The sequence below is a fragment of the Symphalangus syndactylus genome, chromosome 15 (genome assembly GCF_028878055.3).
Source record: "Symphalangus syndactylus isolate Jambi chromosome 15, NHGRI_mSymSyn1-v2.1_pri, whole genome shotgun sequence".
Lineage (NCBI taxonomy): Eukaryota > Metazoa > Chordata > Mammalia > Primates > Hylobatidae > Symphalangus > Symphalangus syndactylus.
In genome coordinates, this window is record NC_072437.2 from 21,919,243 (window position 1) to 21,944,537 (window position 25,295).

The 25,295-nt window shown below is 40.6% G+C and overlaps 1 protein-coding gene across 10 annotated transcripts in view; it reads left to right on the forward strand.

Annotated features, from left to right (window-relative positions):
* Positions 1–25,295, forward strand: part of DOCK9 (dedicator of cytokinesis 9) — a 296,690-nt gene that overhangs the window by 224,511 nt on the left and 46,884 nt on the right. For 5 of the 10 annotated variants that reach the window (XM_055244502.2, XM_055244498.2, XM_055244499.2 and 2 more), the window contains exons 32-38: positions 31–144; positions 2,641–2,758; positions 7,296–7,429; positions 9,783–9,897; positions 13,137–13,203; positions 14,603–14,650; positions 17,178–17,314. In XM_055244502.2, the coding sequence (XP_055100477.2) occupies positions 31–144; positions 2,641–2,758; positions 7,296–7,429; positions 9,783–9,897; positions 13,137–13,203; positions 14,603–14,650; positions 17,178–17,314 (733 nt within the window). Of the gene's footprint in view, positions 1–30; positions 145–2,640; positions 2,759–7,295; positions 7,430–9,782; positions 9,898–13,136; positions 13,204–14,602; positions 14,651–17,177; positions 17,315–17,865; positions 17,910–25,295 lie in introns of all 10 variants that reach the window. The other 5 variants (XM_055244508.2, XM_055244506.2, XM_055244507.2 and 2 more) reach the window with 2 other exon arrangements.

The following is a 25,295-nucleotide window of genomic DNA, read 5'->3' on the forward strand; positions in this document are numbered from 1 at the left end:
TCAAACTTACCATGTGTGTCTTCTTTTCAGAGTCATCAGGCAAGGATAGCCACCCTCTACCTGCCTCTGTTTGGTCTGCTGATTGAAAACGTCCAGCGGATCAATGTGAGGGATGTATCACCCTTCCCGGTGAATGCGGGCATGGTACGTAAGCGTGGTCACGTCAACTCAGCCTATATCAGGTCCCAGGGAAGCCAGGACAAAGCACCATAAGCTGGGTGGCTTAGAGCAGCAGCAGTTTATTCTCTCCCAGTCAGGAGTCCAGAAGTCCAAAATCAAGGTGTCAGTGAGGCTCCTGGGGAGGAGTCTGGGCCATGCTCCTCTCACAGCTGCTGATGCTGCAGGCAGTCCTTGGTGCTCTCTGGCTTGTAGTGGAACCGTGCCAGTCTCTGCCTCTGTCCTCACTTGGTGTTCGTTCTTCATGGTGTTTGTGCCTCTGTGTCCCTCTCCTCTTCTTCTTCTTTTTTATTTTTTTTCCAAGATAGAGTCTTGCTCTGTTGCCCAGGCTGGAGTGCAGTGGCACAATCTCGGCTCACTGCAACCTCCACCTCCCAGGTTCAAGCAATTCTCCTGCTTGAGCCTCCCAAGTAGGTGAGACTACAGGCACCCACCACCACATCCAGCTAAATTTTTTGTATTTTTAGTAGAGGCAGGATTTCACCATGTTGGCCAGGCTGGTCTTGAACTCTGACCTCTCAATCCGCCTGTCTTGGCCTCCCAAAGTGTTGGGATTACAGGCGTGAGCAACTGTGCCCAGTCCCCTCTCTTCTTCTTACAAGGATGCTAGTGATTGGGTTTAGGGTTCACCCAGTGTAAGCTCATCTTAGATATATAATGGAAAGATCCTATTTCCAAATAAGGGTACATTCTGAAGTCCAGGTAGACATGAATTTGTTGGGGGACACTATTCAACCCAGTACACACACCCCTTTATTTTGCCATTGCAACTCCTGGTAAGTTGCATTTCTAGCTAAGATGGGGTCAATCACTAAACCTTCAATTCTTTTTAAAAAATAAGTATGAAAACCATGTTCTCCTGATGAACCAATGTCTTGTTAGGCCTCAGAATTTTCATTTGTATATTCAATAAAAATTTTGGGGGGGAAGGAGACACAAAAAAGGTGTAGTTCTAACCTAACCTGTGTCCTGGAAGAGGTCATGGTACCCCCATTTCTAACAGTAACGTGCTGCACAGTCTAAGAAAGGCCATCTCTGTGGGCTACAGTTTCTCTCCCTCTGTCAGATTAGAAGTGAGACTGGACATCAGGGATGCCAAGGTGAGGGACATGAGGCTCCACCTCCAAGAACTGACTGCCTTAATTTATATTATCTTTGTGCTGTCTTTTAAACATGCACTGGAAATTGAGTAGACAGAGAGATGACCCCAGAAATTATCTCAAAAGTTTTTTATTAGAGATGGTTTTACTCTTTGTTACTCAGTCTTTGGTACCTTTGATTTGATTTTTTAAAAACGATTCTTGGAATCATCTTGCAATTCAGCTTTTTCAAAGCTTTATCACTATCAAATTTCTTGTCACATTTCAGTTGCAAAAGGCTTTTTAAATGTTAACCTGTAATAATTTCTAATTAGTAAAGTTTATAAGAGTTTTACATCTAAAACCTGCGCTCCTTCTCTTTCTAATGCTCTCTTCTTGGCCTCAGAGGGCTTATCTGCTATGAATTTCAGCAGATGTTATTTCAGCATTTCCCCTTGCCCTGGTTCTTTGGACTCATGAACTGGCTTGGTTGTTCATCTTCCCACCTTGTCATTATGGGTGTACACTTGCAGAGTCTCATGTATGTTTCTGTCCCTCTATCCCACCCCAACAGTGATGCAGTGTCCCATTTTTACACTACCTCTTCACCTCCAATTACATTCCTAAGTAACGTTACACTGAGATGAGCTGTGTGTATAGCTTTTGTGTGTGTGTGGCTGCTCTAAAGGGCATAAACTCTCTCTATCCTAAGTGCACCTCGCTTATCTCACCGTGTACCACATGGCATTTCACACGTGTATTCTCTGACCCTGTCTGTTTTTCAAACCAGAGTGAGTAATTCAGAGTAGAATGTGACCTCCCTGAACTGCTTCAGTCCTAACAAAAACGAACATTTTCACCAAAGTAAAATCCCGTTTTTTGACCTAACTTCAAAATTAATATGATTTCTCCATTGACTGAGAGTTCACATGATGCTACAAACATCTACAGACTGTCATTGCTGCTGTTGTAATTCCCCACGTTACAGATAAAAGCCAGCATTCCAGTTAGAAAGAGCAGGGGAGGCTTTGTCTGAAGGAAAAAAAAAAACAAAAAAAACAATTAATCTAAGGAAATGTTGGGCGCCAGAGCTCTGAAAAGGGAAAGGTGTTAGAAATGCTGGGGAAAGAGAAACAAGACTTCATGGAACGTGATTTCTCTCTCCCACCCCCACCCAGCATCCATATCCCATGCCCCCTGCTTCCCCTCTGACCCATCCCACCCTCCACCCTCACTCACACCTCAAGGCTACTTCTCCCATGCAGGCAGCCATGTTGAATGTATCAGGCTGTCTTGGTCCTGCACTTGCCCTGGCACTTCCAAGAACAGGGGAGGAATCCTTTCCAGTCATCTTTGATTGTTTCTGCTTTCCTTTCCTTGACAGACTGTGAAGGATGAATCCCTGGCTCTGCCAGCTGTGAATCCGCTGGTGACGCCGCAGAAGGGAAGCACCCTGGACAACAGCCTGCACAAGGACCTGCTGGGCGCCATCTCCGGCATTGGTAATGCTCCATGCTCTTGTGAACTTCTCTCCACCATCACTCTGAAAGTGTCTTGTAGCCGATAGTTGGTGAATGTGTCACACTTGTGTGGTAGGACCTTGAAGTCTAAGTTTCTGCCCTGAGTATTCTTTTCCTGCTTATGATAGTCAACAACTGAAACCCCTCAGCCACGCCCTGAAATAAAGGTCCTGGATGCCTGTGACTCCTCAGGATCATACATTTAATCACTGGCTCACGCTGTTTGCTTTTTGTTCAACGTTTGTTCAGTTTTCATTTTAAATCTTAATTGGATTGTGTATACTGTTAAGGAATATTTTTGCAGGTGGTGGGAGGAGGGGAACACTAATTTGTAGTGTTAGTGATTTTGATGAAATATGACATAGTAGTTCCAGAAGAACATAGCAGTTTGTGGCTAGAATTCAATCCTAAAATCAGTTTTCAAAAGTCTTCTGTCCTACAAGACTTTTTCTGTGTGAAATAACAGAAGAGCAGCCACCTCTGAGAGAAAAACACATGACACAAATCAAGATTCTAATAGTTTCTCCATAAGAAAATAACAGACATAATGTACTTATTAATATTCTGACTGAACGCCTGTGCTAGCTTTTTCTCAGAGATAGCAGTTTACATATATATATATTGTATTATATATATATATATGTATATATATATACACATATCTTCCAAGAATTGTCACAGGTGCTCACAGGCTTCTTCAGTCTTTATTTCTCCCTCTGTTTATCACATTTTGAATAAAGAAAGCATCCTACTATGGCTAGTGGCTAGACTACCCAATAATGGGACTAATTCATGGGATAAAATAAATGGCAGCCTTTATCCGATTAACTCGCAGGACTTGCCCACTCTGAGATTATGTCTTTACCTTTGCCGGTGGTAGTGGTGTTAATATGCCATTTCATGTAGGGGATGAGACTGGGTAGAATTTAACATAAGAAAGCCCACACCAATGCTCAAATTTATCCTACAATAATAATACCAGTCCTTAATCTGGTTGATATTTATGTGTCTTTTTCACAGTTATGCTCTCCTTAGTTGACACTGTAAAGATTAAAAGAGTTAATTCATGCAAAATGCTTGGAACAGAGCCTGGCACACGGTAAATGCTCAGCAAATGTTGGCTGCTGTCACGAGTTTCCATTTGCCTTTCTTCTGGGCCTTCACTCTGTCTCTGCCCTGCTTTGCCCCATTCCCAGCCACTGCTCCAGAAGCAGGGAGGGGACCTTCCTCAGAGGGTTTGGTCTGCAGTGGTTCACAGCACTAGCTTTAAAGTCAGACAGATTCAGCCTTGGATCTGGAATTGACCATTTGCTAGTTACCATGGCAGGATGTTGTCTATCTTCTTTGCCCTCCATACCCATGTCTTCAAAACGGTTGTTAGAGGGATTAAGAGCTAATACGATGTGTATGGTGTTTGGCAGAGAGGAGTCAGATGAGTGGAAACATCACTTCACTGTAACCTTGATCATTTCCACAAAGTTTTAATACTTCCATTTGACTCTTGACTCTTCTCCAATTCAGAATTCACCTTGTTAGGACTGGGGACTTCTTTAGAACTTGGAGATAGGCCATTGGGGATCTTTAGCATCATGGCCTCCAGTTGCTCCGCATTGACGGTGCAGCTATGAAAAGTACTTAAAACTGACTTAATCCTTTTTCACTCTTGAATTTTAAGATCCAGATCCACTTTTCATAGGAATTCACCTCGACAGACTTATTATACTCGGGTTATCTATATTGCCTCTTTTCTTGAAGATATAAATCCCTGTTCTCTTTTAGGAGTACCTTCCAGGGAAGCGTCATCTTTAAACCGGGTTTACTAGTTTTTTTTCTGGCAGCTTTAGCAATTCTTTGTTCATCGGGGAGTTTCTAGCTAATTTTAGTCCTGGTGCTTCTCCTTCAAGAGCAAACTCTCCTTACATCTCTGTTAGAAGAATCCTGTTTCCACACATACTGAGAATGTGCCGTCACAGTTTTTTAAACGTCTTTGGAGCATGGTGCCTGAGAGTTTTAAAAGTGATTCACTGCCTGGATAAAAACGACTCTGAGATGACATTCATTTTAAAAGGCAAGCATCCTGAGGCTCAGGGTTTCTTTTTCCACCTACTCAGTGGTACCAAGGGAAGAGGGATGAATTTATCTTCTTTTCATTTTATTCAAGTGTCGTTTAAGGACTTTAAAAGTTATGCACTGGGCCAGGATATTAAATACAAACACATACACATACAAAATAGGAACAAACTAAGCATATTGATTTTGGTATATTGCATTTCCATCTGTTTGCCTTAAATTAGGACTCTAGTTCTAGAATCAAGCTTGAGACTCTGAGAACTTAGGGCCTAATTTTACTTTACTGAGGACCTCTTTCTCTTGAGTTCTGTGTTCTTTTTCTTGACTTCTGTGTTCTTCAAATGCTGTTCTACATTAAATATGAAATATGATTATATTAGAAAAATTATAATTTGGTCATAGCATGTGTTTCTTATCTGAGTAGAGAAAAAGGCCATAGTTTTTTCACAGGGTTTTTACCCGTCCCTTGCGACGATCATTCACATGGTTTCTCTCCTGGGGAGACGCAGCCACTGGCTAACAATAAGGCTTAATGAGACCATGTTCAAGCCTTCACTTCTTTTTTCAAATTCCCCTGGCTCTTCTTTTCTTTATCTTTAATACACTGAATCAGTTTTAGGGATAGCAATGAATAAATCTGAGTGTTCAACAGAGGGAAGGATTTATGACCTTGATGTCACAGGTCTTCCTTCTAAGGTTAAAGAGTTAAAGACCGACTGGGCATGGTGGCTCATGCCTGTAATCCCAGCGCTTTGGGACGCCGAAGCAGGTGGATCACCTGAGGTCAGGAGTTCAACACCAGCCTGGCCAAGATGGTGAAACCCCGTCTCTGCTAGAAATACAAAAAAATTAGCCAGGCTTGGTGGCGGTCGCCTGTAATCCCAGCTACTTGGGAGGCTGAGGCAGGAGAATTGCTTGAACCTGGGAGGGGGTTGCAGTGAGCCAAGATCATACCATTGCACTCCAGCCTGGCCGAAAGAGCGAGACTCCATCTCAAAAAAAAAAAAAAAAGCAGAGAGTTAAAGACCATCTTAACATTACCTGAGAGATGATGAATTTATGCCATTAGCCATCAAATTTAGAAGTACAACAACTGAGTCACTTTCAAACATACTTTTGGTGTAACCTAGGGGCGGCTGTATCTATTTTGTTGTTTATTTATTTTTTAACTTAGAAGTATCCCAGTCCACGGCAGCTCATTTGCCTATTGAGATCTGAAAACGACCAGCCTGTTGTGAAATGCCAAGTAACAGCATCTTCAGCTTGCGTCTGGGAGAATGTGTGCTCACAGCTGCCAGACACAGAGTCCAAATCTCCTGATGCCATCTGCCAAACCAGCCAGGCCTTTCCGCTGGAGGCACGCCTTTTGGTTCAGCACGGAATGTACAAGTCCAAAGAGTCATTTTAAATTATGTGATTTATTTAAATCTTATCTAAGCAGGAAGTCAATCTATTACCTTAAAAAATTCCATAGTACCAAGATAGGGAGTGATTTCTGCCTTCAAATGCTGTTTTTTTCATGGACATCACAAATTTTATTTCCACATTAGATTTCCTTTCTGCTCATAGTAGTTTATAGCAGATTCCCAAATATTCCCCGTTCACAGCATCCTTAGTGTCACTTTTTTTCATGGCATCCCTAGGCCGAAAGACACACCCAACAGTTCTGTTTATTAGGTACTTAGGATCAAATAAATTAATAAGTACTTACATCCTAACAATTTAGTAGGCACTTAAATAATACACATAAATTTAAAGAAAAAAATTAATTTTATTTTTAATAACCACAACTAACTACAAATGGGTGGTGTGTGCCTGGTTGGGCACTGACAGCTTCTCAGCCTTTGGGTCAGATTGGCCAGCACCATTCGCATTTCCTGTCCCTCATTGATTACTTGCCTTTTATTATAGCAGCCCCCCAAATACCCAGCTTCACAAATATGTCTTCAAAAGGAGCATAGCACAACCTGCTGCTGAAAAAGCAGCTTCTGGCCAAGGTCACGTATCACTGTGTTCTCCTTGAAAATTTAAAATACCCCATGACACCCCTCAGAGTTTGGTAGGCTCCTCAGTGTTTATTTTCAGTTTGAATGCTACGAGTTTGTTGTATGGTTTAATTTTGTAATTTGATAGTTGTAGGTGGATTTACCTTTTAAGTTTTTTGTCTTCATCTATCACATTCTGAAACAGGTATGCATTTTTAGTCTTAGCGATCAAAGGTGGTTTCTAATAAGTGAATTGATGTTTACATCTGAATGTTTCAGACTAGTTTCTTTTTCTCATTGTATATGACCTGGTTCTTTAAAGGTGAAGTAATGGAATGCAACTCTTGAGCCAACTTTCTAACAAAAAATAAGTGCAATAAAAGCAATTTCTCTTAAAGTTCAGTACTCATCTTTATTTTGTTCTGTCTTAATAAAACTGTGTTCTTGGCTTGATTTCCATTTAGCTTCTCCATATACAACCTCAACTCCAAACATCAACAGTGTGAGAAATGCTGATTCGAGAGGATCTCTCATAAGCACAGATTCGGGTAACAGCCTTCCAGAAAGGAATAGTGAGAAGAGCAATTCCCTGGATAAGGTAACTGCTTTTCACCCAACACAAATGTTTCTTATGATCAATGGATTTAGCCCAAAGTAAACGTACTTCATGTTCTAGTGCCTTTTAAGTGTGACCTTTTGTTTTTTTCTAAACCACCCAGCTGACCTGGAGTAGGTGATGAGAGCTTTAAGGTTGGGGCCCATTCCTTGAAGTGCTCTGATTCCTGTTTCCAGGACCTCAGATCCTAGGCAGGGTTTGCAGTGGAGCGTCTTTAGTGAATGGCTCTGGTGGGTTGGACAGGGAGGGACTCAAAATGCTGCCCATCTCAATTCCCTGTAGTCTTTTTATTTATTTATTTATTTTTTGAGCCCAGGCTGGAGTACAGTGGCACGATCTCCATTCGCTGCAACCTCCGCCTCCTGGGTTCAAACGACTCCTCTGCCTCAGCCTCCCCAGCAGCTGGGACCACAGGCACATGCCACCATGCCTGGCTACTTTTTGTATTTTTAGTAGAGATGGGGTTTCACTATATTAGCCAGGATGGTTTCGATCTCCTGACCTCATGATCCACCTGCCTCGGCCTCCCAAAGTGCTGGGATTACAGGTGTGAGCCACCACATCTGGCCAATTCCCTGTAGTCTTTATACCAGAGACACCGTCATCAACACAGCTCTCCACCCACAAGGGTGTTAGGTCTGAAGCCAGCTCCAGAGAATAATTGATCATATAGGTGATTCAGGGATAAGAAATCACTTTATTCACACAGCACCCACCCACAACACAACACTTCCTCCTCATACTTAGCCTTTTTTCTTGAAACTACTAAGTGCTCAGACCATTTGGAACTTTGTAGGAAAGGATAAAGTGTGGGTTTAAACCTGGAGCCATGGTAGATTGGTATCACTTTGGGCACAGATTTTCTAAGTTACTTCAAGTTACAGGCAAGTGCCCATCCCAATAAACAGCTGAGCCATTTAGGAATTTATCCCTAGTTCTCCAAAAATACCCAGAAGACATCCTTTCTCAGCATCAGGTTTATAATCTTGTCACACATCCTATGGCTGGCATTGACATGGTTATCGTTAAGTGCAGTTCTGTTGAGGTGCGAGCAGCTCAGTTCGGGTGTGTCATGACATATTGAACTTTTCCCTTGACCCCAACATGCCTTCATGTATAGAGGGAGAAGCTGCTCCGAAGGCACTCTGCTTGTGTCATACGCAGTGCTGGAGAGGAGGAGGAGAGCTGCCAGTCAGCCAGGAAAAACCGGGTCACTGTGGATTTTTCCCTTCTAACGATTCCACCTTTGCCAGAGGAGACATTGAACGCAACACCCTCCCTCCCACTGCTGGAAGTACTGAGTTCTCCAATGGCTCTGATCAAGTGGGCAGGCCAGAGGGTGCATCCATACCAGTTTTGCCACTAATTGCTCCTGTATTTTTCTGTAAATAAAAATATTCACATATTTTATTAAGCCTGATATATATATATATACACACACACACACACACACATAATTTTTTTTTCAATTGGCCACCAGCACCTTGAATAAAACATCTTTTTTCCACTATTGTTTTTGCTTTGATATTTGGCAAAAAAAATTTTTTTTATTTCAATTGGAAATTCAACTGGGAGAGTTTTTAAATCTCTTGTGTTTGCAGTCACATGATGAGATTCTTGTTCTGCTTTTTTTCCACAAGAACCTGCTGCCTAGTGGCAAAATTGCCCTCTTGTTTGCCCCAAGTTTTCTGACGTTTGCAGTGTTGAGCTAAGCTGATGATGGAGTGACCTCATCAGTTTAGGACCTTTGGCGATGCTGTGCTGACGTGTCCCTGTTTGTCCCAATTGGGCACCTGCCTATTGTGTTCCCTGAGCAGTGCTCACAGCACGCCCCATAATGCACCCTGGGTGACGGCGCCTGGGCCCCAGGCTCTGGGGTGCTTTGGTCACAGCAGCACCACAGGCACTTGCTGTTTCAGCCACCGCCGTTGTCCTCAGGAGGTGGTTGGTTGTGCAGTGTCTTCTGAGTCATGGTTTCTGTTCTTGATCCTAGCACACATACTTTCTTGCATGAGGTTTCAATATACTTGGCATCTCAGAAGGTTTTACTTGGCATAGCTAAAGCTGTGTTTATCCAGTGTGAAAGTTCTGTGCCTTCTGCTTGTCCCTTAGGAGAGCGTGCTGAGGAGACAAGCTAGGGCTTCCATGGGCAGCTTGTGAGTGTGTTATATTTGGGTGAAAGGGTGCCTGTAGTTTAATTGCCAGCAAGTTACTTGCACCTTCCTATGTGTATGATCTGACTTGATTCTAAGAATCTTTCTCTTCCAAGGGAGAAAAGGGAAATACATTTTCCTCCCGTAATTAAATAGAAAAATCGCCTATATTTTCTTTTTAGCACCAACAAAGTAGCACGTTGGGAAATTCCGTGGTTCGCTGTGATAAACTTGACCAGTCTGAGATTAAGAGCCTACTGATGTGTTTCCTCTACATCTTAAAGAGCATGTCTGATGGTAGGTTAAAAAATGGAGATTTCTGTTTTGCTTGTTTCAGTACTTGGTTTGTTTGTTTTTAACTTGTAATAAGTTGAAATGATACAAAGATTTCAAACGATTTTCTTCCTTGTTTAAAATGCATATTCATTGACTAAATGTAATAGAAATAAGAACCTTGTTGTGGGATAATCATTTCCTTAATTATTTTATTCTAGAAAGTGAGTTCCAAAATGTGAATGGGCCTATTTCTTAAATTTATATTAAACTGGGACCTACCATCTTAACTAAAGGAGATAGATGCACGTAAATAAAATAGCTTTTGACTTTAAAAAAATTTTTATTCGTCCAAACAAACTTACTGTCAACTTGAATAACTGTGTTAGTCTCTGGAATTAGAATATATGTTGTGGGGGGACCTAAGCATTCCTTCCGTTTAGAGTGTGTATATTCCTGGCTCAAAGTGGGAGATATGTTATTTTAGTTTTCTAATGGAAATGGTGGTATCATAGTAGATTATGTTTCTGTTTAAGGGTTTGACAATCACATTTTAAAATGAGAATGAGCAGAACTATGAATGCTCTATCTGGACCACATAAGGCTTGCAAATGTGTATGACAGGACAATTTCAACTCTGTTAGCTCATCTGTGTATCTGGCTATGTAAAATAAACAATCCCAGTAAACAATGTCACAGTTCTTATCCTGGGCAAAAATCTTATTTTTCCTACAACTAATTAAAAGGTGTGCTGTGAACTTCATTAAGGTGATTAAATTAGGATAAACTCTCCTGAAAACAAAGTGCCATTGTTTGAGAACCTGAAGGCGTCTTGTGCTGCCTATATCTTGGGGCAGGAGGGTGTACTAAACATCCAGGGGAGGGTATTTCTGCTTGAAAATAGTATTTCTTTTAGATCAAGCTTCCATTTCAGCAGCATTAACAGCCTGGTTTTTTTTTCCCCACCCCCAGCCAAGGTACAGCCTGACTTTTTAGCTCAGATGGTAGGAAAATCCCTCTTGCCCATAAAATAAAGACTGGGTAATTCGTTTTTCTGTTGATTTGTTACTTTAAAATGCTATTTTTTTAAAAAGAACAGATGAGCAAGAGTTTCCCTGAATGATGGCCAAATACACTAGCACAGGGCACTTAGTCTGATATTTGGGTTTATAAAGTTGAAATTCTTCCCATTAAGTCAAAAGTTCTAAACTTTGCTTCATGGTAATAATGAGTTTGAGCAAGCATTATAATTCTGTTTTTCCTTTGTTTAAAGTTTTCTTTAAAATATTTCAAATTTCAAATATTGAATATGACCTATAATAAGAACATAACTGCTTTTTAAAGACAAATATACAAGAAGATTTGAATTCAAGTAAAAGTTATTCTTTAAAGTCATACACATATTTTTAAAATGCAACCACCTCTTCAAAACAATTTTAGAATATACTTTCTCTCAACTTTCTTCAAGTTATCGATTGTTTTCCCTTTATAATTAGAATTTGTGTGTGTGTGCATCCCATTTAAGAAATCTTCTCCTACCCCCAGGGTCATGAAAATATTTTCATATTTTCTTTGAAAGCAGTGTTATTTAAATTTTCACATTGAACTCTAAAAATCTACCTACAATTGGCTTTTGTGTGTCATGGGTTAGGAGGAGAAATCACCTCCAGAGATAGTTAACACAAAGACAACCAAAATCAGTTGTGTACCTCTGTAGCTACTCTTTTCATTTATTCCACATTTAATGAGCACCTTCTACATTCTGGGCCCTTCCTCGCTATCCTTCTTGTGCCATTTCCCTCTTCACAGAGCTTATCTTTGTCTTCCCACTCTCCCCAACCAGTACCTGGGACCCAGAGCAAGGAATGGCAGCGTCATTGCCCATGCTGCTGGCCGCTTTGTCTGGTGTGTGCTGAGGGTGGCCACAGGGTTAGCAGGGTGATCCCACCAGGCTCTCCAGCATGCACTGAGCTCCCTGGGGGCTCACCCTACCGTGCTGGCCAGCCCCAAGTACCCAGAGTCTGTTCCTCTGGAATCTAAACTCGAAATCCCTAAAGATGGAAGCCTATGACCTATCCTTATTACTGGTCTAATAGGCCAAGCGGCCTTTAGAATCAGATGCACATGATTTAAATCCCTACTCAGCCATGATTCTTCAGACTGGTAAATGGGAGAATTATTTTACTTCCCTGAGCCTCTGTTAGCTCATCTGTGAATGGGGACTTTCTTCTGCCCCAGATTATGGTGAGGATTAGATGGCACAATCTATGTGAAATTGTGAGAGCACCTAGTACAGTGCCTGGCACACAGCAGATTCTCAGTCAATATCCCCTGTCATTCCTGCCTATCATTGTTCTTGACAAGTGTAGAGTGAAAGCCTGTGGCCATACATCTTCATGAGCCATCAGCATCCCCACAGCCACCCTCTCTGCTCATCTCAGGCCCCAAAGACTCTGGCTTTTTCCCTAAGAGAAACCTCTTTACCTATTTCTCAACCTCAGTGTAAAATATAAGAATGCAAAAAAGGTTAGCTATTAGATGATAGAACTCAAACAATAGTAATACTAAACTGTTAAGGGTTCACACAGAGGTTTAAATGCACATACCATTTGGTACAGCTATTTCGCTTCAGAGAACTTATCCGGTAGGTATAGTTAGACTTGCATGCAAAGACCCACATAAAAGGATGTTCATTGAAACATAATTATAATAGCAAAAAGTTAAGGGGCAGAAACAGTAACTGTCTATCAGTAGGAGACTAGTTAACTCAATTATGGTCTATCCACATAGAGGAATATTATGCAACTTGGAAAAACTTGAGATAGATCCAAGCTATATTGTTCAGTTAAAACTCAAAGAGCAAAATTATGTGTGTAATATGCAAAGATTTTCAACAAATTCCCTGTTGGGGAGAGATCTTGTAGTAGGAGACAAGAGAGCCCGGCTTTAGGTTATATGTCCACTTGTATTCTTTGAATTTTCTAGTCTATTTAAGAGCATGTTACATATAAGTTAAATGAGCATTGTGCTAGAATATAGCACTAAATGACGTATGATGGAATTAAAGTTCAAATGCAGCATATTGAAGGTGAATAGGCCTCAGGTGTGTAATATCCAGTGTAGAGTGGTCAGCTATTATAAAAGAGGGCGGGGGAAGGGTTTAGAGGCCTACACTCCAAGGTTCCTTCCCATTTTCACAACAGGTGATTCTCCATAATGTATATCATATGTATTGTGATTCTAAGTAAATGTTTATTTTCTAGATGCTTTGTTTACATACTGGAACAAGGCTTCAACATCTGAACTTATGGATTTTTTTACAATATCTGAGTAAGTAGCTTTCTCTTTGATCATTGCCTCTTGATTTTTTCCTGGATCATTAAGAGTCTTGAAGAATACTATGTAGTTGAACCAGGGGAGTAGTATATGTCACATCTTCACTTACTCGTTAAGCCTTTTTTCATGGACTTGGCCCTAAAACATATTTTCAGGGCTTGTGACCCAGTGATCAGTGGTCACCCTTAAAGTATTACAGATATGTGCTTGTTTTACATGAGAGGTAACTGCTTATGAGTACAAGTCATCTTAATAAAATAACATGAAATTTATTAGCCGAATTGGGTAGATACTGCTTTTCTAAGTTGAACCTAACTTAAGCTGATGCAGAAACTGAGTCAGAAAAGTTGCTATAATTTTAAAATATAAGAAGTAAAAGTGAAATCTTATGTAGCATCTTTATCTCATTTTGGCTTGTCAGTATAAGTTTCTGATTTCCTTTAAGCTCTTTACTTTTAGAAACGTAAATCTACAATCCCTTATCCAAAACTGCTGGGGCCAGATGATTTTCCAAATTCGGAACTTTTTTGATTTCTGAAAAATTTACATATAGACTGTGTCCCATTACATTCCAGCAGCATCTCTCTATAGTACAAAAAAAAAAGAATTTCTGCAGTACTATTATTGTTCATAATAATTGGATAAATCATAACTATAAGTAGCTTTATGTCTATTATTTTGGGTCACATTTTGGTGCCAAATGTATTTGCATGAACTCAGGAGGAAAGCTGGTTTTCAGAGTTTCATGCATTTTGGAACTACAGATGAGAGACTGTGGGCCTGGCCCTCAGTGGACACTTGGCTCATAGTCTTCTGACCTCTGCTGAGTTAAAGGCAGGAGTTATGTGGTGAAACGAGATTCAACACCAGAGGAGCTCACTAGACATTGTTTTAACTACCTCATTAAATACATGATTTAAAAAAAATGTTGTTAGATATATATTTTTAAAAACCACACACTTGGTATGTATAATCCATAGATTTGAGCCAAAAGAGAGAGCTCTTTATATATATGTAAATGAGGATGAATAAGTAACTTGGAACAGTGTGCGTGGTCTTGAACATGATTTCTCGGGCACGCTGCCGTGGAGTGAATCACCATCTCTGAGTCGATGGACGATCCTGTCGGTCGTGGGCCTCTGCACTGTGTTGCTTTAGCCAGCCACCGCCACCCTGACAGCTACACAAGATAGGGCTTCCTTCACAGGTTAATACACTTGTCCGGGTTTGAAGGGACTTTCCAGAGGACTCCCAAAAACCATTGTGAATGAATGAGGATGTGACTTATGCTGGTACTAGACATCATGTTTATTGTTATTGTTAACAGATAAATAACGTCCTGAAAATAATTTTATCTTCACATTTCCCTAATAATTTCTCATCTTGCCTGCAGAGTCTGCCTGCACCAGTTCCAGTACATGGGGAAGCGATACATAGCCAGGTACTGTGGGATGTTTTCATTCGAAACATGTTGTTTTCTGTGTTGCCTGGCTCTGATTGTGTGGGAATGGTCATCAGTGGCGGTTGGCATTTGGGATTCATGGAAGCGGCCATGGGGACCGATGGCAGTTCCCTGGATTGCCACCGTAGAGCCCGGCAGCGTCTTTGGTCTGCATTCCTACAGGCGAAGTCTCATTTCATCTCACGCATTAGCTCTTGGAAAGCGTTCCTTTAGCGGGCTGTGGCTACCCTTCTGTCCCCTCATCCAAACTCCCCCTCCTTCTCTGTTCTGTCTCCTTCCCGTCCTCTTATCCCCAGTTCTTCTTCCTATGTTCCTTCCTCAGTGATTTCTCTTCCTCTATTTGACTTTCCAAGGTCATTTTGACTGTTCCTGCTCCCAACTACAAAGATACTAAAATCTCACCTAACCACTCTTCTTCTTTCTTAATGAAAGAATGTTTTCAGTCCATCCCAAATTTGTGTGGACTTCCACAAACCTTCTCTAAAATGGAGCCTCTTCTCTTCCTACTCTTGACTAGTTGATAAGCGCTCCATGTTCTTGGCCAGAACTCCCTGGTGAGTAGCATCACTCCCACTTTCCTGTCCAGAACCAGCCTCCTAGAAACTCCTTGCAGCTGTGTGGCTGGACACGCCTTCTTTGGGAGTGTTTCTTCACAGCACCTCTTGTCCTTACCAAGTTCTTCCTCCTGCCCCATTGCCATTCAGAATGTCTGTTTGTTTTTTTCTGTGTTGTGAGCCATTCTGTGTTAGTGTATTAGTGGGGTCTTGGTCCAAGTATTATATTTTTTTACTGTTGTTTTTAACAGCTTTATTATAAGTAAACATGTTTTAAGAAAAACTTAAAAATGTAATTGTCATTGACGTTTGTTTCTCTATATATCGACAATTTTGTCTTATAGTGATGAAATAGGCCAGAGATTTTTAATAGACTTCCTCTTTGTGAAGATTTTCTTTTTCTGTTAACATTGTTCTTTTCTGGGGATATTTGAGAAATTTTCAGAATTACATTTTATGTTAAGAAGTAAGCATGTATGTTTTCTTTTTAAAAGAAGCAAATTTAGAATTTTTGCATTTTCCTGCTATTAATATTTTCTATTTTTCATTGAAATGTGGTAGCACTTAAAGTTCTCTAATCCTAACTGTTTATTTTTTATCACAACAGTAGTTTTGTATTTGAGTTTTGGAGTAGTAAATGCAAGTATATACAAGGTGTCCTTATACCAGCAACACCTTCTACCTTGACTTGGATTCTCCCTGACTTTGTCCCATGAAGATGGGCAAACAGTAAATTCTGTCACAGAAAGGCACTGTGCTGGGCTAGCTTCACTTTTTGCAGTGACACCTACATCACAAGATGGCATTTGGAGAATATTGTGCCAAGTAGAATAAAATGCCTCACAGCTTAAAACAGTGAATGTGAGAAGCTGAAGATTTCTGTCCCAACAAAATGTTTTAGAATCGGGTTTTGTGAAATGGTTAACTTATTTTTTTCAGTGGATATAAATTTAACTTCTTAAAAGAAAATCTTTCTACTTCATAAGCACCCTGTATATATTTGCATATAAAAGTGTGGACTGCCTTAAAAATAGATGAGCCAAGGAAAACGGGAGTGGAGATGGTGTGACTTTGCTCCATGCACTGTGGAAAGATATGCTCTGCTCTATACAAAAATTGCCATGGGTCTCTGCTGCATGTGAAAAAGATCCTGAACTAGACTGTGAACCTTGTACATGTTTGCCATCCACGGTGGTCCAGTTTGATGAACACTGTGCCTTCTTATTGTCACTTTGAAGTCACGCAGCAGCATGCAGTCGATGATAGTCCATGCATGTCCCTGTTCTCCTACACACAATAACACAGTGAGGGGGACGGTTGGCTCCGGGACAGGGGACAGGTGTCATTGCAGCCCTGGTCTCATTTTCATCTGCTCTGGTGATGGTACACAGCAGGAAGTTAGCAGTTTGATTGCTAACCCAAATCACTCTTCTGTTTTCTCTACTTGACTGCTGACAAGTTTAACAAAGTGTGGCTCTTCTCCTTCCTGCTTGGGTAAGAATAAAGGTGTTAAAACTCATATAATCCCTTCCATTGCATGTTTGTTCTCTGTGTCTTCCAATGCATTTTTTAATTAAAAAAATACATGTCTTTTGCTCTTTCAGAACATATATAATACAAAAAGATTAGTGACGTTTTGACAGTTGTCAGAACACTAACCATTAGTATTGCATTGGAGTGATGCTCACTTTTTTCAGAGTAGCATCTCTAAAGTACTTTCTAAAAATAAAAAGATCCCTGCTTTGGCCTGATTTTTGCTTCTGGGTCATCAGGTGCTTTGCCGTGAAGTGTGTAGGAGCTGCCACCTGTCTGTGTCTCTGGCTGCTCCACCGTGCTCAGTCAGTGCATGGCCATCTCCCTCGTGCCATGTTCTGGCTTCACTAACATTCCCCGTCTCGCTGCAGTGTAACACGTCTAACTTTTGCTTCTATCCCATTTCACTCATGTTGCAGGAACCAGGAGGGGTTGGGACCCATAGTTCATGATCGAAAGTCTCAGACATTGCCTGTTTCCCGTAACAGAACAGGAATGATGCATGCCAGATTGCAGCAGCTGGGCAGCCTGGATAACTCTCTCACTTTTAACCACAGTAAGTCCCATGACATGCCATCGTAACAGCCAGCCATCTCATGTGCCATCTCAGAGGGGAGAGCCCCAGGCCACACCTACCACATCACCAACTCAATTTTTCTTCTAGCTCAAAGCAAGTAGGATGAAGAGCTCATGGCAGAGTTCCCTTCCTTGGAGGAGCGTCCTCAGCATTTGGGAGTGACACAATGTGGAACACGCTCAACTACAGCACTAAACCTAAAAGTGCCTGACCCTTTCCCCATCCCCAAAACAAAACTTGGCTGGGTCCACAGCCAGCCATTCTCCAGTATTCTAAACATAAAATTTGGATTCATCACCTAGAGCCAACTTAATGTTGGCTTTCCCCTGCAACTCTGAGAACATTTGGGATGGATTTCTTTCACCCCTCCTGATCCTGTGCATGTAATTGATCAAGTGTCCGCATTCTGACATTCCAGCTCTGAATGGATGTTAATCCTTGCACTGCTGTGAAAACATAAAGCCCATGAATCAATTTGTGAGGGTGTGGAAAAGCATCCAATAACAAAGTGACTTTTTCTGTGTTTTCAGTGTGAGAAAGATATCAAGTGTGCTTGGAATTTCTGTAGACAATGGTAAGATTTAATCAGGTTGACGTCTGCTTACAAGGCCGCTTCACTTGCAAGCCGAGACTCTTTTTGTTCATCTTGCCTTCCTAACTTTGGGGCTTTCTAACTTCACAATAGAGATTCTGCCAAAAGAGGGGAGCATATTTTTAATTTACTTTTGTCAGTCAGCAGAGGGGACAAGGCATCGTGTGCTGTTTCTGGTAATCTAAGTGCTTTATCTTCTTAAGGGTTTCTCAAAGCAGAACACCTGAAAGATATCAACCATACAGCACATGAAAAATTAATGAGATCATTTATAATACCCATTTCTGCTAGTGTTGTGTTCTCTAAATTGTTCCATCTCTTCTCCAAGCATGACACAGCTAGTTATTGTTTTATCTCAACAATTATTTGTTATTCCAAGTGCTGTCTTTAATACATGGTTATTAATATCCTTCCATCATGTCTAATAATAAATTCCATTCACTGTGATTTTTCACACCTCTTTTTAAAATACAGGCTGAGAGTAAAGGCAGTGTTCCCAATGCATTGTATTAATAATAGTTCAAAGTAAGATACCTGAGGAATCAAAACAAAGCAGCTTCCCACACCTCTGCCCCAGCAATGTGGGCATTATGAAGATTGTCTGGGTGCAGTTTAAGTGTTACGAAGATTGGCCGGGCATGGTGGCTCATGCCTGTAATCCCAACACTTTGGGAGGCCAAGGCAGGTGGATCACTTGAGACCAGGAGTTCGAGACCAGCCTGGCCAACATGGTGAAACCCTGTCTCTACTAAAAATACAAAAACTGGTCAGGCTTATTGGCACATACATGTAATCCCAGCTACTGGGGAGGCTGAGACATGAGAATCACTTGAACCTGGGGGGCTGAGGTTGCAGTGAGCCAAGACTGGGAGTGACAGAACTAGACCCTATGTCAAAAAAAAAAAAAAAAAAATCAAAAATGTTATGAAGATAGTCTGTCTTGATAAAATCCCAGGCTTAATTTAGATAATGTCAGTCTGCCACACGCTGAGTTGGTAGCCATAAAATGCTACTTCTGAGTTCTACACTTAGCTGTAGAATGCAAACTGAGTGACATCTTTAAGGCTACAGTACTTGATTTTTTAACATCTTTTCTGCTGGGGCTTTGACTAGCTCTGCAGAAAAGTGATTGAAACAAAACCAGGAGTGTTGTTATTTTTAGTTTTTCTTTGCCATTTAGCAGCAGAAATTCAATCCCCACTGATAAACAGAACCTGCTGGACCTCCTTTGCTCAGATAATTTCTATAACACAGAGATTAACTCACTATTGGTTGAAATAAATTCTTAAACTTTGAAGCACTTTTAAAAAAATCGTAAGTACACCAGTGCTCCACCTCCAAAGATAATCATTTAGGAAACACAGAAAACAAAAATTAAATGAACGGTCCACATGTGAATAAATAACCTTAATCCACTCGGATATGCAGCAGCTCTTCCTACTGCCAATGAGTTTTGTGGTGGTAACTTGAATTGGAGGAGAGAGACAGCTGGCCTGGTGCTGCTGCTGCTGTCAAAAGCCATCTTGTTAATGGTTTATTTCCATTCTGTCTTCCTGCTACCCACAGAGCCCTGTCCTCCTGTCTCCCTCCTCTTTCATCAGTTTTCAGTGGCACACTGTCCTCAGTCACTTTTCTGCTTTGCCAGTAAACAGCGTGTAGCTGATTCTTCTAGTCCTCACCTGCGTTCCTACAATTCCTGCTCATCCCAAATTGGTTCTGTTATCTCCTAAGTTGTTGCATCTCCTAGAACTCAGCCTTCTTTTACATCTCCAATTCTCATTATGTGTTTGAGTGGCTTCAGCTTTTCCCTCCGCTAGCTCTTTGAGCTCCAAATCATCAACTCAGACAAAAAACACAGAGAAGGGAGTGTGTACTGTATGTACATGAACATGTTTATGTGGTGTGTGTTATATATATGTACATGTTTGTTTACATCGCTACCTGGGTATTTTTTGGGAAATTTATGGCCATATGTCTTTTAAAAAAAATCCCATTTAACAACAAATACAATACCTTCTGTTGGGCCAACCAATATGACATAGATCCAATATGTGAGAAAGTTGCCAGGGATCCCCAGGAGTCCAAAACGAATTTATTTCAGAAGAGAATAAAAATAGGAAGAGTCCCTGTACATCTGTATTGTTCATTTCCTCTCTTTCTGTAAAATAGGAAAGGCTTTGTCAGAACTCAGCTTGACCAGCAGGGAGCAGCAGAGGCCCATGGGAAACGGAATCCTTTGTAGGTCTGTCCCCATCACCACTGATACAGGACATGGAAGAAGGCACCACACGCACAGCACATGGAACTCCAGCAAGAACCTGTCTTTACTCTTTAATTTTGATAGGAAATAGAATAGCAAATCCCCATACCCAAATCCCATGATGGCCAAGTAATCTTAGCTATTTGAAAAACACCCTTAAAAGACAGGTTTGTTGTTTAGGCCATCACTCAGGTGTATGGAAAATAAACTTCAGAACACTTAGGCCTTGACATATTTAGTGTAATTTGTGCTCATTGTGTATCAGTGGGAGAGATTTGTGTCAAATAAAAAATTGTGATAGCACAAAACCACAAAGGGAGGGTATACTGTAGGTACATGAACATGTATATGTGTATATATGTGCATGTCTATAAACCACATTGTGAGGTGAAAACTTAGTGAAGTGTGTTTGCAAATAAGTGGTACATTTGCAAAATATATATAAAATAACACTATGTTTACTTTGATGTCATGTGTTGTTCTAGGAATACATCAAGTTCATTTGCATAATTCATATTTCCCACTGGTATAATGCAGGGAACACCAGCCAAAAAGTAGCAGTGTGTAAAGAAAATCTGGATTTCATATAATTGACCTAAAAGGCAGTTAAAGATTACTGGGTCAAGTTGCAGATAATATTTCAGATCAGAATCAGAAAGTATTTTCTAACTGAACTGGCCTTGAGTGGCATATGCTGAGCTGCCTGTGAAGTTCATGTGGACACTTGCAGCTGGAGCTGTGCAAACAGACTGGAGGAGGCCCAGCTGGGGTATTGTCCAGGTCACTTAAGCATGCCACAAGGAGCTGGATGGCGTGGCTTATCAGGCCCCATTTAACTCGGCAATGTCTTTGTTGCCTAAAGCACAAGCAAGAAAATGAATATAGGTGATCATTAAATTCCTTTACTGTACATCATATTGAATTAATATGAAAAATACAGAGAATGTAAACATCTCTGAGTTAAAATATTTTCCAACAGTTTTAAAGCATGGATAATATATCTTTAAAATTGGGTAAAATGTGCTTGGATGCTTTAAACATATACTCAAAATATTAAATAAATGTTTGTGGCCCGGCATGGTGGCTCACGCCTGTAATCTCAGCACTTTGGGAGGCTGAGACAGATCACTTGAAGTCAGGAGTTCGAAACCAGCCTGGACAACATGGTGAAACCCCGTCTCTACTAAAAACAAATAATAATAATGCAAAAAAATCTGGGCATGGTGGTGCATGCCTGTAATCCCAGCTACTCAGGAGGCTGAGGCAGGAGAATTGCTTGAACACAGGAGGTGGAGGTTGCAGTGAGCTGAGATCATGCCACTGCACTCCAGCCTGGGTGACAAAGCGAGACTTCATCTCAAAAAAAAAAAAAAAAAAAAAAAAAGTTTGTTTGTAAACAAGACACTTATTTCCTTGATTCTGATATATGTTTCCTTGATTCTGAGGCACATTTTTGCGCACTTTCTAGTATTTCCAAATTTGGGTATATCTTACATATTACATTGGATATGGTAGTCTGTCATTGATTGGTGTTTCTTGCAATTGATGTGGTCTCAGAGTTGAGCAGGTCTCATACAGTGTACGTTTAAAGTCAGTCATTTGTAATATCCTTATAGAGGATTTTAAGATGTGTGGTATGTTTAAACCAAGTATTTTCACTTGGGGCCTTTACTTCATATGAGGTCCAATTTTCAGATGTAACTCAACATTAGGTTTAAAAAAGACACAGGGGAGAGAAAGCTGATGGTATGACGCCTACCTCCTGAAGCATAAACTCTTAGATTACAGCCCGTGTCTCCACAAGGCATTCTGAGCATATTTGTTTTCTTTGTCTGTGGATCAAAGGGCAGATATCAAATGACATAAATTTTGCCTTGGGATATCACTATTTATTCTTTTCTCTACTCTTTGCCAGTCTGTGAGGAAAACCTTTTTAGCAATAAAAATTGGATGGAAATGAATAATAGATTGTGTAGATGATGATCAGTTTGATATTTTGCAAAAATGTTTGAACTCAATAAAACCATATGCCACGAGTTAATAGATATCTAGAGACTAGGTCTTCTACATTTGGAGAGTTCTTTCAGCAAGAAAATTCCTTGTTATTTGGTATTTATATTTTCTCATAAAACTTACTATGTTTCTGGATTCATGTTATGGGCTAGAGGGGGGAAAAGTCAAAATACAAAGAAGAATTTTGGTTGCATAAAGAGTGAAGGCAGCTATCAACATGGAAGTGCCCCCTATAGGAATATGTCTCTGACCCACTCTTCTATCCCAAATGTCCTCTGGTATTCAGAAAAGGCATGTGGCCTCAGGCTTCTGTCCTGCCCACCACATTACCTCTGATGTCGTGGTGGTGAGGGAGGAGATTCACCGATGTGTCAGCATTATTCATTTGAACTATGCAGGTAACGTGAGTTTGTAAAACAGGGTTAGGTTAATTCAGTGTAGACAAATTTTATCTGTGGCCCCTGAGTATTTGAAAGATTTGGGGGCTTTAGAATAAGTCTTGTCAAAATGACAATAGAATGAAAATTGTATAAATTTGAGCAGTGAATCCGAAGGACTGTAAAGCATCCCGGGGCATGTATGTCAGAGATAGCACGTCCCTGCAGAGGTCCTGCAGCTCTGTCCCTGAAGAGCCTGGCTGGAGCGAATCAGTGCAGGGCCCCAGGCACCACGGCCCCCTAGTGGAAATCAGTGTGCTTCACACCACACTCCTTACTTGGCTGGGTCAAAAGCTGCTTAATCAGCTTTCAAAACATTGCCAACCCTTAGTTTAAGAAATTTCTCTGCCTCTTCTTGGATTTAGTAGCTCAGCTTCATTTTCCTGTGTTGGTCTATACCATGGTGATTGTTGATTCAAGTCCTCCTCCTGCACAGCTCTGTTCCAGGCCTTGAGACAGTCTGAGTCTCTGTGACCGGTTCAGCCTCTCTATGCTGCCAATTATTTTTAGGGATTTAAAAAAATAGCACTAGCTCAGGAATCCTGCTGATTTTTTAGATGAAACAGTTGGAGGAAAAGCAAAGCATAACAAAATGTGGCTAAAAGGACCATTTCTTTTAGATTCCTGTATGACTCAGGCAAGCATACCGATGTCTGTATGAATCTGAATCTAAAGGAGAGTAGATGGTGTAATAACATTTCCCAGTACCATGTTTCCACGTGTGTATACATAATTATATGACAACTTAATTAGCATAGTCCATTGATGATATGTTTTAAAACAGCACATGGCCAAATTCTAATTTTTAATTGGTGCAGGCTTTCAGCCAGGAGTAGTTAATTTCTATGAGAGTTCTTCAGGCCATCTCATTGGTAATGATCACCTAGATGCACTTCACCTGTTGGTGATCTAGACCGAGAAAAGGACAGTTCTTTGCAGAGAAAGAAATTAAAATAAAGCCAGTTCCTTGTTAAAGTTGAACCCAGACGAAAACTCATTCGGGGCAAATGGTAGCCCTCAGGAAAGGATCGCTCGGACCTGTGTGATCATTTTGGTTGGTCTGATAACAGGTGTTGTATTTCTTGTGTGTGCCCTCTTACCACAGTATGTGATCACTTTAACAGTCATCATCGACCTATTTGTTTTCCTCTTTCATTGTCTCTGTATCTTACCAAACCTCGCTGAATAAAGTCATGACTTGGCTTACCATGATGGCAGTACAAGTAATATTAGTACCCCAACATATCCATCTTTCTTTTCTCTGGGAGATTTTGTACCCCAAAAGCAAAAAATGAAAAGAACTAGCATGGTGCCAGATGTATTACAGATCCTCACTAAATTTAGAGAGACATTGGCTGTGCTGCAGAGTGGAAGTGATGTGATCCATAAACAGGATCTCAGTACCACCTTTGTAAAAGCAAAGTAGCATTGGATAAAAGTACACAACAGCGTTTCTATCATATTTTAAAAAGCATTTCTGTAGCTTTTAAAGCTCTTTTGTAGCCTTTTAAAAACCACTCTATAATTCTGACATTTAAGTCAGAATGATGTCATGCTAGTTACTTGATTTTCTCCCAATAATATGTACTATGATACAGTGACCTGGATAAGGAATTTGGAGTGTAGATTCTGTTTTTTTCCCATTACTGGTCTCAAGAACATTCCCTAGGTTTTCTGTACTTCATTTTCTTGATCTATGTACAAAATGTCCTCCTCTCTGGAGTATTAGGAAAATTACTTAATTAATGAGGCGTTGCTTTAATTTTGCTCCTTGGAGAAAGACATTACATGGTGTTTTATTATATTGCCATCTTTCTTTGTAATCTAGATCAATACTGTAACATCTTTGCATCCCTATACGTATTTCTGCTAATGCATACCATTTCATAATTTAATCTCAACTTGTACGTCAAATTGCATTTATATCAGTACTAAATTGATTTTGCCACATATAGAAGATTTCTGTTTGTTTTAAATTATGTTTGTTTTAAATTATTTGTGACTAAGCTAAATTTAAATGACAGATTCTTCAAGTCCTTTTCTTTTTCTAAACATTTCTTTCAGACATGTTGGCTTTTATGCTTTTTCTTAAAGCGAGTAGAATACTATGCACAGCGCAGTCAACTCTCGATTATCATTCACGAGCTTGCTGGTAACATAGCTCCTGATGTTATTGACTTAACACCTCCATAGCACTCACTGTGTGCCAGGCACTGTTCAAGAGCTTCACAAATATTAACAAATTTAATCCTCACCACAACCCTTTGAGGTAGATGCTGTATTATCCCCATTCTACAGATGAGGCAACTGAGGTTATAAAGGGGCCAAATAACTTGCCAAGGCCACACAGCTGGTGAGTGGCAGAGTGGGACTCAGTGACCAGCAGCCTGGTCTCAGGCTCGTTTTCTTAACCGGTGTTGTGCTGCTGCCTCCGTCTCCATGGGAAGCTTTGGAAATCTTAGCCTCTGCCAGTACTCTTGCTGGATAGCAGAATCGATCAATGCCTGTCTTGGTCCAAGTCCTGTCTCCACTGTTTACTACCTGTATGACTTTAGACAAGTTTAGCCTTTCTATGCCTTCATTTCCTTATCTCTACCAAGGATTCAACAATATTTATACTTCACAGGGCTGTTGAGGGATTAAATGAGAGAATATGTG